Here is a 13,333-nt window from a genome sequence, read left to right on the forward strand (position 1 = left end):
TTTTGGAACCTCTATAATTGCAATTCAGATTTTAGTGCTTTTCGTAATTTTGCCTCTATAATTGACCACATCGCAACTTAAGACCTCTATAATTGACACTGTGCTAAAAAATCCGTTATTTTTGCTCTTGTTTTTACCTCTATTATTGAAACGAGTCTTGCTTATTACCTCTGTAATTGCAATAATGTAGTTATAGACAGCAGAAACAATATTTTAATAGCAATTATCATTTTATTTATATCTCCATCCAGAATTTAATTTATTTATTGGGTATCTATCACAGCCTGTAGTAGGTGAAAGAGTTTTGATCAATAAAAAACAAAGTATGCTTTTTACATTCTAATAAAACTTTCTTCTACAATTCAAGAGAATTTTTTAAACCCAAATGATAAGAAAATAAAGTGTACTGTAATTAATGTAGTGTAAAAGTGCAAGTATAGACAGAAGCAATATATAAACCAGAAACCCAGAACGTAAGCGTGTAAATCAGTTTAAATGGTTATTTGCACCTCCATAAAAGAAATTTGTCAGAACGCAACCTCTACTAATGAAAACCTCTATAATTGACACAACGATTTTTTGAACCTCGTTAATTGAAACGACCTGCTTAAATGAAAAACCTGGTTAATTGACAAAAACTGGCCGGTCCCTTGAGATTGCAATTATCCAGGTTCCACTGTATTACTTATTCTGTGATATTACTGAAATAGATGCCATTTCATTATAAAAGGTGGCTAAAAAATAACTGCACAAATCACGATACAAACCCCCCCTTAGAAAATAGACCAGCCAAAATGTATGAAACAGCCAATTTTTTTTCTCGATTTCGAGGTTGTTCCCATAGTAAAAGTTGCTCAGTATAATCCCTAAACCTCACTGGCAACGGGAATGCACTTATTTTTTAACCTTTAGGTTGGAGGTGGCAAAATACTATTTAGTTAATATGAATGTTATGATCCCTTCACACGATAAGAAGAATTTTTTAGCCAACCTGTATATATGTAGGTATACCTACACAAAAGCTGAGGCCATATTTTGATCTGTACCCTACTTGTGTTTGGGGAAGCGTTGGTATCGATCCAACAGCCCCTGGTCTACGACCCTGCGCGTGCGCCGTTCGTTCACCCCGACAGATGTACCCCCGCCGTTATACTTAGCAGGGTGTGACGGAAAACTAGGAAAATATTATTGTTTCTTGGCCATAGTAATTAGGAACGGGACTTAGGTGAAATAAACTATTGTACAGTCAGCAGCAGAAGTTGCTAAGCGGGCGAGTTGTTCAAAATTACCTCGACACGCTCTTATTCTCTTAACAATAAAGTCGCGTCAAGATCATTTTGAACACCTCGCCCGCTTAGCAACTTTTGCTGCTGACTGTACTTGTTGCAAGTAAGAGATCGCTTCTATGGTATAAATTGAAGTGTGTCTCAAGTCTCAAATATACCTAAGTTGGAAGATAGTTTATGAAAGATTTATATCTTCGGGGGTTAGATGGCCTCCTAATTCCAAGAGTGATTTTAGTACTAGAGTTAGACCAAGAAAAGTCTGCAGCGATTTTGATAGCCCACGCAGTGCAAGTGTTATTTATACGTCGTAATTTCATAAAAGTTTGACGTTTAAAATAACAACTGCATTGCGTAGGCTATCAAAATAGCTGCAGACTTTTCTTGGCCTTACTCTATTAATTTGGAACCATCTTCTGTTTCATTATAGTTCATAATTCGACTTGATTTTGTCCTTTAGGACTAGGGTTGCCAACCGTACTATATTATATAGTATTGTACTATATTTTGGCTCTCTGTACTTTGGAAAAATATATAGTATGCTAAAATACTATATTTTTGATGGCTTATTCTGGAAAAGACTATATTCCAACAAAAAAAAGTTGGCAACCCTATTTAGGACGTCGAGACTTGTGAGACTATAACAAAATCATTACTTTTAAAGTAATGATTTATAATCTGGTTTAACCAGATTATAAACTGACCTACCCTATCCTTGTCTATTCCCACACTTCCTTCTAATCCAGCAACATTCCAGCGTCAAACCGGCCGCGGCCATTACCTCTATACTCTATGCCTTCCTTTTTTATTTTTTACAGAACGTGTTTTAGATTGTAACCTAACAGCCAAACGTTACACACAGATCGATATTTGATGCAATAAAAATAACAATAGCTATAAAAAGATAAATGTAAAACTATACCTAAATTAAATGTTGATAAAGCACATTTTTCGCTAACGGCAACACCCTTTGCGAAACGCAGGTGGTATCACCCTAAATAAAATTGTAAATTTATTTAGCTAGCAACCCCGAAAGCGAATTGTTTCAAAGATATCGTATCTCATTTAATTTATCTCGTAACATTACTGAAGGCGGCGCAGTAAAGAACCTTTTTAACTTTTTAAACCGCTTTCAAATTTCGAACAATAGCGAGCAATTTGGTATTCGAAATTTTGCACGCAATGTTGGCTAATAAGGAATACTTTCATTATACATATTTTGTACAAGTTTTTTAGTACAAAAGGAGTATTTTTAACGTGATTTTTGTAATGGCGTCTCATACAAATGTAATAATATGTCTGGCCGTCTGTATGATGACACTTAAATGCTAAATGTACACTCGAATAGGGTAATTGCGTTAGTTTTTCGTCCGGTGTCAGTTTCCGTCCACTTGACGAATTAGTAAATAATACATTTCATTTATATTTTGCTACTTGCGAAATATATGTTTTATGTAGACAGATAAATTGTTTAGATATTAAGGATGCAATAAGTCCAAATTTGTGCAGCAATGAAGGATTATATTCAAATTTCGTCAAGTGGACGGAAACTGACACCGGACGAAAACTAGCACAATGACCCTACCATGTGTGCACCGCATATGTCAATTAGTTTACAATGTATGTTGTATCATACGTTATGTAGATTGTTAGTTTAATCATCATCATCAGCTGACATATTTTATCAAAAGCTTGCGACATTAAGTGCGGGTTGGAGACTTTACAAGCACCTTATTTTCTTAGCAAATGCGTGTATTTTTCTGCAATAATATGTTACACAACGAAGACCGCAAAAATATCTGACACGATCGTGTTTGTAGAACCATAGGAACGTGTCACATATTTTTGGGGCTGAAGTTAAACATATTATTGAAGGCGACTGTACGTAAATAGGCCAGAAAGTTAAAAGTATCTGCTACATACTAATAGTTCTACAAACGAGGCATATTTTGTTTAATAAAGCTATTTTTCAAACAGGGTACGGTGAAAGATGTCATCCCCATACAAATAAAAACATATTAATTTATATAAACTTATTTAATATTAATTAATAATCATCATCATCGACTTAAGTCAATGTCCAAGAAAAATCCGTAAAGAAAGGTTAAAAGTCGATGCAACGGTGTGTTACGTCTAAATGGTTAGCGTATAGTCCGATTCATAAGCTAAAGCGATTTACTTTAGCAATCAAAACTAGAATATCTCTATTTTATTTAGAAAGCAAGATCAAAAATAAACGACCAGTAGAAAATAATCTAATTAAATGTGCCATTCTCAATCAAAAGGGTTCAATTGTCGGTTGTCAATAAGGTGCTTCAATTTGAAATCAACCTTATGAACAATCGATAATGTGGTACCGTTTATTTGAAAATGTCACAAAAAAAAAATCCTAGGTAATGACTGGTCTTTTTTACCCCCAAAGTCAGGATACTGTCCCCGTACCACGAGTCACTGACAGTGACAAAACTGACATAAGTATATACGCACGTCTACGTAAATAACTTTGTAAACATCTCACTCGCACTAAGTTTAATATGAGAATGCGAGCGAGATGCATAGAAAGTAACATTTTCTCGGATGTCAATGCCAAACTGGTAGCAGTCTGGTGAAAAACATAACATTTTTTTTCATTCATTTAGGCAACAAACAGTCTTATACAAAAATAATGTAATATTAGGAAATATGTATGTTCATAGATGAGTGCCTTAGTGATAGCTTCAGCCTAGCACAGCTCAGAAAGCTGTCTTGAATAAGGTTTTAATTGATGCCCGGAATAAGGTTTTAATTGATGAAAATTCTCCCCGGTTACACAAGTTAATTTCCCCAAACAAAAGACTAGCGTTCTGCATCGACGCGCAATCCGCTACCGCTTCCGCTTGTCGCTTGCACGCATGCGCCTGCGCACCGTGACGCGCCGTTAACGTACACGTTGTACGTTAGATAAACACATGTCATGCCGACTGTCAACAGTCAAACGTAATTGACATTAGGCAATAGAAGACCCTAGGTTTGTCCTGAATTTGCAGTCCATACTTAGTATAGTCCTCCTTATCGATTTCGATGACGGCGACCTCAACAATGACGGATTACGCCTGTTATGGGCCCGAATGTGGCTGGCCAGGCCTTGGTCTTAAAGACTCTTCTGCAAGTGTTACAATAGAGTTGGCCAGACGCGTTGTATGCATACGCGTAAGAGGGCTTCGGTCTCTCTTTACGTTAATTACGTTGTTGGCGTTTGGCATCTAAGATGTTGAGGCGGTTTTCCTCAAACGATTTGATGCGGTTAAAGACCAACCTACAGTTAAAGGTCTACCGCCAAGATGACCTGTGTGTAGCAAGCTCCTCCCAACGCTCAGGGTCGATATTGCAAGCGCTAAGGTGTCGTTTGATCACGTCCTTATAACGCAGATGCTGACCGCCGTGCTTCCGCTTGCCTTCCACCAATTCAGACCATAGTTTACAGAGGCGGTCCACGTATGACGACCACTTATCTTTGTTCGCGTCGAATGGTTCAATCTTACCGACCGTCATTGCGCCCACACGACACCACACGCTTATGCACAATCCAACATCGAGAATAACATGAGTTCAGCTCGTCGCCAATGTAAAATATGGGACTACTACGGGAATAACATTGAAAATACGTGCTTGCAAAACTATCTGTATTAAAGGAATGAACATCGCAAAAAGACACATGTCAACGCAAGACTTATCATAACCTACATGCAGTATGCATACAACACAAGTTCCTTTATGATGACCAAATCTGACTAATCCGAAACTTGATAACTTCGGCCGGATACTACTAGGTACCTCAACAGTACTTATTATAGGCAAATATCTGGGTGTTTTTGTGGATCGGGGACTGTCCTGGTACCAACATCTCGAATATGTTATATTACGTTTACGAAAGCTTAATTGGATTTTTAAAAATTTAAGACATGTGGTGCCAAGAAGCGTTCCGGGTCTAAATGGCCACAGTAGAGACCTTTTAAAAGAAATCTACACATCGTTGGTTCAGTCTGTGTTAACCTATTGTTTGCCTGTTTGGGGAGGCGCTGCTAAGACTCGCTTTATAGACGTAGAGAGAGCCCAGCGTAGTCTTCTCAAAATTATGTACTTTAAGAGGATGTGGTTCTCAACTGATAAACTATATCAAATGTGTAAGTTGCTTACTGTTAGAAAACTATATATACTAACCTCTGTTCTAAGAAAGCATAAAACCACAACTTTTGATCGCAATCTCTTGACAAGACGGAGGAAAGATATTGCCATGCACCTACCTAAAACCAACACCACTTTTGCTAATAGGCAATATAATAAACGTTCTTCGCACCTATACAATATTTTAAACAAAGCACTAGATATATACCCAAAGCTACAATACGATGTAAAAAATAAGGTAGTAAATTGGTTAGTAGATAAAAATTACGATCAGGTGGAAGACTTGCTAGGATATGTAGCCTAGCCAAGCCGCACAAGTACACACACACACACGCACGCACGCACGCACGCACGCACGCACGCACGCACGCACGCACGCACGCACGCACGCACGCACGCACGCACGCACGCACGCACGCACGCACGCACGCACGCACGCACGCACGCACGCACGCACGCACGCACACACACACACACACACACACACACACAATAGTTAAGTATATGATAGTATAATACTAAATAAATTGTAAATTAGATATGGAAGAGCGGTGCCTCCCAGCACAGGTTATTTTGTAAATAACTTACAGGGAGACACCAGCCATTGGTAAAAATATGTAATGGTTTTTAATGAAATAAAGAATTTTTTTTTTTTTTGTATTTTTGTATAGGCCCCGTGCATGAAATATAGGGCAGCATCGCCGTCAGAATTTTGGCGCGAGGCATAAATGTGTCGTTTATGCTTCCGATGTAGCCCACAAGATGGCAGAACCTATGCACAAGGAAACGTACCGACGAGAACGGTAGATGGTAGCACTTGCTTTGGCAATGTACATGTGCACATGTTTCCTATTCAGGCCACAAGATGGCAGACCCTACGCGCACGGTCCCTATTATATAATACCTATTTAATCCCTTTTACGTACAAAACAAAACCAAAGTTTCATTTTTCACAGATAATAGAGGTGTGGCATAGGGGCCCATTGTTGGCCCGTACCATAGACCACAGCCGTAAAAGTTTTGTTGTCTATGGGTTTGTTTTTTTTAGTGTGGGTTGCAAGTGGTTATTTATATGGGTTGTGTTTGTCAATGATTTGGATTTGTAAAAATATAAAATTAATGGTTTTATTAAATACAATTCGAGTTTTTTTTTAATAGACTTAGACCAAGCTAAGTTGGCAGCGATTTTGATAGGACAACCTAACCTAGATTTTGCAACATTTTATGGTGATGTCACCGTACCCATCTTTGAAAATTACTATAAAAACCCGGACATGTGCGAGTCGGACTCGCCCACCGAGAGTTCTGTACTTTTTAGTATTTGATGTTAATAGCGGCAACATAAATATGTATTTATGTCTATCTGTGAAAATGTCAGTCTAGCTATCTCGGTTCATGAGCTACAGCCTGGTAACAGACAGACGGACAGTGGAGTCTTAATAGGGTCCCGTTTTTACCCTTAGGGTACGGAACGTCAAAAAGTGGCTAGAGTCCGAGTAGAGACCGAGAAAAATTTGCAGCGATTTTAACAGTGTTGCCAACTTGGCATAAATGATGCCAGATCTGGCATATTTTCACTCGCTTTGGCACCAAAATTTTCCATTTAGCATCTGGCATATTTTTTAGCATAATTTAGTCTAAGCCAAGTTTGCACCAACTTGGCAGCAACAATATGCCATCACCTTATGTGGTTCATATTTTCATATGAATTTTGACTTTTGTGGACGAATGGACGTCAACGGACTATATAAAGTTGGTCAAGCAGATCTTGTCAGTAGAAAAAGGCGGTAAATTTGAAAAAAGTATGTGTTTTAAGTGTCTAATTTCAAGTGATGTTTTATAATTTTTTTAGGATAGGTGTTTAAAAAATCTTTGGCATAGTTTTGGCATAATCTAGACATTAATCTAGCATTTTTTCAAAATCCGAGTTGGCAACACTGGATTTTGATAGCCCACGCAGTGCAAGAGTCATTTTAAACGTTAAACTTCTATGAAATTCTGACGTGTAAATAACACTTGCACTGCGTGGGCTATGAAAATCGCTGCAGACTTTCCTTGGCCTAACTCTACTATTGCCAACGTAATACCGCAATGAAAGACGAAAGTAAACTCTCGCTTTCTTCAACGAAACGGAAACATTTCTTTTAACAAAGTTCAAGAACCTACTCTATGGTCAAGGTTACCAAAATGGCGGTGACGCAATGGCTGCTTATAATATAGCATTTTTAGGGATCCGTCAGTGGGGACTTGGGGAGACACTCCTGACTTCGGGCAAACTCAGCTCCGTTCGGCTCAGCATTGCTCAGAGCAATTATTATATTAGGGTTGACACAACTTAACGTCCCTTTGTGTGCACGACCACAGATAAGATAATAACTTGAATTTTGACAACCCTAAATAGTTAGAAAGGGACAGCATGATTCTACCCTGAACCGCTGTCAAAGTTCGGTTTTGTAGGAAGTGTCCTTTCTGTACGGTAGTTAGTACTATTAGGGTTCCGTACCCAAAGGGTACAACGGGACCCTATCACTAAGACTTCGCTGTCCGTCCGTCCGTCCGTCCGTCCGTCTGTCACCAGGCTGTATCTCACGAACCGTGATAGCTAGACAGTTGAAATTTTCACAGAATAGATGATGTATTTCTGTTGCCGCTATAACAACAAATACTAAAAACAGAATAAAATAAAGATTTAAATGGGGCTCCCATACAACAAACGTGATTTTTGACCAAAGTTAAGCAACGTCGGGAGTGGTCACTGGTCAGTACTTGGATAGGTGACCGTTTTTTTTTTGCTTTTTTTTTGTTTTTTTTTTGCATTATGGTACGGAACCCTTCGTGCGAACATCATCTGTGAAAATTTCAACTGTCTAGCTATCACGGTTCGTGAGATACAGCCTGGTGACAGACGGACGGACGGACGGACGGACAGCGAAGTCTTAGTAATAGGGTCCCGTTTTACCCTTTGGGTACGGAACCCTAAAAACAGAATAAGTATAATAATTAATAAATATTTAAATAGGGCTCTCATACAACAAACGTTTATTTTCCCATTTTTGCGTAGTACGGAACCCTTCGTGCGCGAGTCCAACTCGCACTTGGCCGGTTTTTACACGTGTATAACCAAATACTGAATTAAGATTGTTTCCAATGCTTTAAAGTTGAAAATCTAGGAATTTAGCATATATGTAAATGAGGCCTAAGGAGTGCCACAATATAAATTGTCTTTTTCTGACGTAATTGTGAAAAAGATCTATAGATATCACCATGGTGAAGATAGGTATACCTACCGATTTTTTTTTTTCATAAACATGATATATAGATGGTCAAGCAAATCTTGTCAGTAGAAAAAGGCGCGAAATTCAAATTTTCTATGAGACGCTATCCCTTCGCGCCTACATTTTTCAAATTTGCCGCCTTTTTCTACTGACAAGATCTGCTTGACCAAGTATAGTTGTGATATAGTACAGTGACCTGCAATAATATGTTACACGACGAAGGCCGCAAAAATATCTGATACGATTTTATTTATAGAGCCATAGGAGCGCGTCACATATTTCTGCGGCCTCCGAAGAGTAACATATTATTGCAGGTGACTGTACCTAGTTTTTTAAGGCCGAGCCACACCGGCTTGCGTGTGCGTGTCTGCGTGCGCTAAAATGTTGGAGCCGCACACGCACACGTCACGCAAGCGGTGTGCCACCTCTCATAAGGATCTTTATACTACAACGCCGCACGCGCACGTGCACGTCACGCACACACAGCCGGTGTGCACAGGCCTTTAGGATTCCGTCCCGAGGGTAAAAACGGGACCCTAGGCTATTACTAAGACTACTGTTCGTCTGTCTGTCTTCACCAGAGGTCACCAGTCTGTCTGTATCTCATGAAATACATCATCTATGAAAATTTCAACTGTCAAGCTATCACGGTTCATGAGATACAGCCTGGTAACAGACAGACGGGCAGACGAACAGACGGACAGTGGAAACTTAGTAATAGGGTCCCGCTTATACCCTTTGGGTACGGAAACGGAACCCTAAAAACTGAATCATAATTGATCAGCCACTTCCCGAGGAAATCCCACAAACTGATAATGTAATATTGTATGATAGCGAGGAAATGCTGCCAGCATCTACGGCACCATGCCGCAGGTGGATATTTTGTAATCATTTATTTTAAGTTTAGTTTTATTTATTTTTAGATATAGTTTAAGTTTTGTAGGTTAGTTATTTAATTATGTTTTTATAAGTATGTATATTAAGTTCGAATGCACTAATAAATATATTGTATGATTATATACCTAATGTAACAAAATACACGTCAAATATTCGTTATTCAAATTTATCGATATCGAAACGTCATCCAATGTTTATATAGCTTTCTCGTTCACTCTCGCAACGACTAGCAGAGACCGAGCGAGACAGGTATGCAACCTTGGCGGGAACTTCTCATAACCTTAAAAATGGTCTTTATGGTCTTTTAAAAACTGTTTTTCAACATGTTTTATTTATTATTGATATGAATGCTTATATGTTTTAAGTTTTTTTAATATAAAGTAAATAAAAAAAGACCAAGTCCACCCACAATACATATAGGTACCTAAGTCATGTAAATTAATAAAATGATGAATGAAAACTTAACATATCAATATGCATATGCGATATTAATGTTATCAATGAGTCCTGGTTCACAAAACCATTAAGAGAATAACAATCATGTCATTAAAAAAGTAGAACGAATTGATAAAATGTTGAAACATGGCCTCCTAGTGTTGTTTTGACCAATTCATTACAAAATCGGCGATATCTTTTAATTTATTAACTGTATATCACAACAAGAACTTCCTGGGTCAATGTTTTTAATTAAAAAAAACATTGTTGACGCGGATACAAAATTACATGCCTAGTCTGATATTTGCAATTTTAAAACATAAATTGAATTATCGTGTTAATATAAAGATTATAAAGCATAGCATAAGGATATAAAGTTCAAAATAAACAGATAATAATAACATAGAGTAGTTTTTGAGCCCATTAGTTGAGCCGGCGGCCGCGGCACAAACTTTTTTTTCTAAAGCTTTCAACTTACCCAGAGCACTGGCAGTTATTTTCACAACTCTGACTGCTTTCGCCCCACATTTTGATACACTTAAAAAGTTCTCACTACACTATTACAAGTCCATTATCAAATCAGTCTTTTTCTCTCTCACAGATTTTTATTTCAGTAGCGCGTTGCACCGTGATCCGACCCGAACCACGGTTGGCGAGCGACTAAGCGGCTGAACGAATTTGAATTCCCGTGCCTTCGGTTTCGTCCTGTCTGCCACCCCTGCGATCTGGGAGCGACGTGGTAGAAAAATTATACCATTTTGGTAGCTTTTTGGAGATGAGTAATGGTAGAATCTGTAACATTTTACTAATACGTGCATATTGTTTTCTTTAATAAGGTATTTATTTACGAATATGATTTTGACGATATTATTTGATAAATTAAGCTTCTTCCTATTCCTGATTGGAAATTGATCGATAATAGTGTACTATTTTCATTTCTAACTGAGGTACAAAAAAAAACGTAAAAATACTGCATATTTTAAAAACATTATGACTAAAAACGACTGCCATTTGTATTAACCCATGGGATTTTAAGTGCTATATAGTTAGTTATTTTTATTGCCTGACCTGACATTATTGGAAATAACAGAAAAATGTACTAACTTAACTAATTAATTTATGTTCACTATGCAGAGTTTTTCGAGAGCAATAAAATGTTTGTTATCTATATAATTTCATTTATTTTAATTACTTACCTACTTGTTTATAATTATTATTTATTTAATTTTTACTCTCTTCTCTCTTAATAGTAGGACCAAAGTTATCACTTTATTGGTGACGAGAATTAAAACGATGTTTTATATTATTTCCCATTTTGACATACCACTTTTTATTTACATAACATTTTTTATTTCACAATATGTTGTTTTTTCAACCAAACCATTCAATTTAAACCAACAAGCACTTAATATATATGTCCATGTAAAAAATCTGAACTCCATTTAATCATAAATTAAATCTTAATCTTAATAATAGTAATCAATATACTCTGACTTTATGTATAGAAACTGTTGAGATTCAAATATTTAGTAGAGATTTCGTTTTTGAAGCTGGCCACAAATCCTGCGCCTGGGCCCACCCGTCTGGCCTCACCACCTAACTAGATCGGCTATCTTGATCCTTTGTCACGGCATTAGCAACCTTATTCTTATAGCCACAAAACCGAAATCATTGCCGTAATCATTGAAATGGAATGTCATACAAAAATCATATGGGAAACGAATCCTGTTTCCACTCACACAAAGACGTGCCATGATTATCAAACTGTTCCTTATGTCAATGAAGTAAAGTCTCTTTTTGAACAGAATGTGATTTTATCCCGCGCCGCACGCACACAATCTTACCGCATTCAAAGTTAAACGATAATGCGGCTCCGTACACCAATTCAAACTAATTTAAACCTTAAAATCATGAGCACAAGGTATATAGTAATTCATAGAAACAATAAGCTAAGTCCATACATAATATACCAAGTTATTCTGCGAGCGATCAGCTGACGAGACAGCACTTACTTAAATGACGTAACGCACATTCTTGGTTTAACTTTATTTTGACAACTGCAAATGCTTTTTGGTTGTTCCTGAGAATTCCTGTCAAATCATATGGTTGTGCTAAGAGGAATGTCTCTGGTAAGGGCTTTATAGCGCCACAAATTTGGTTTTGCCGACAGTGAAAACTATAGCTAACCATGCTTCGTTGTGTCTTCAATAATTCGCATCGGGACAGCAACGGTTTTAGCCGCAGATATAAAATTGTTAAAATAAGTATTGATGTTTTTGGACCACCGACACTTCGAATTATGAGATATGGACACATTAACACTTTTATTCCCTATGCTAAAAATCTGTCTACAAATATGTCGGTAATAATATTAAATAACTTTAGAAAAGATTAGAAACCAGCTAGCAAATAAACCTGCTAGCGTGTTATCTATTAGTTATCTAATAGTTAGGTCCCCATGAAAAGAAAATTAAGGGAGAAGTTGCTATCTCAACTCCGAGGAAATGATCCGACAATATTCGGCTAAAGCGAACCAATACTGATATTATGTTAACTAAAATTGGACCGCATCGACGCTTCAATCGCTTCATTAACCTTTTTAGCGATATAATTTTAGGTTTTGTATGTGTTGAGGAAAGATTGAGACTTTTGATATCTAAATGCATGCCCAGTGAATAACCGTAAATTTATTCAAAATTGATCGCATAAAAATAAGTGTAGGTAAGGTGAATGTCCCAGTTACATACTAATGCCCAATAGATGACACCCTTCTGTTACTATGTCATTTATAATGGCGTAAGTTTAAAGATGACATTTAATGACATGTAGCTACTGATGATCACTGGTTGCTTGCCAAAATATAAAATTCTTGGTTTTCCTAAAAAACAATCATCAAAATAAATTAGTACCTATAGTCCGTAAACTAGACATACGACAAAAAAAAATACTTTACACGTGAATGTTCAGTATTCAAAGTAAGTCAAATATACAAGTAATAATAAAAGTTAAACGTTATTTTATCACACATAGTAATAATAGCCAATCTCCATTTCGCTCTTGCTAAGTTATGCCGATAGCGTTGTACGTTTTTTGTGACGACCGCGGACGTAAGGAATAATACTAGATATCTTGGATTACCACGTTTTATCTATTTTAAGTAAGGTGTTTTTGGGTAACTTCCAAAATGGTTATTGCTAAAATAAAGAACGGTATAACATCTGACAACATTTGTGCAGCATTAGGTACAGTTGCTACCAGATATATCCGACCAGCCAAGGT

The 13,333-nt window shown here is 37.2% G+C and overlaps 1 protein-coding gene across 1 annotated transcript in view; it reads right to left on the minus strand.

Annotated features, from left to right (window-relative positions):
• The window catches only part of LOC134677654 (M-phase inducer phosphatase 2-like), a 55,315-nt gene extending 44,657 nt beyond the window's left edge, over positions 1 to 10,658 (minus strand). Inside the window, exon 1 of the mRNA XM_063536115.1 lies at positions 10,533 to 10,658. Within this exon, the coding sequence (XP_063392185.1) occupies positions 10,533 to 10,582 (50 nt within the window). The 5' untranslated portion in view covers positions 10,583 to 10,658. The remainder of the gene's footprint in view (positions 1 to 10,532) is intronic.
• Between the last annotated feature and the right edge of the window lie 2,675 nt (positions 10,659 to 13,333).

Source organism: Cydia fagiglandana, chromosome 26, assembly GCF_963556715.1.
Source record: "Cydia fagiglandana chromosome 26, ilCydFagi1.1, whole genome shotgun sequence".
Lineage (NCBI taxonomy): Eukaryota > Metazoa > Arthropoda > Insecta > Lepidoptera > Tortricidae > Cydia > Cydia fagiglandana.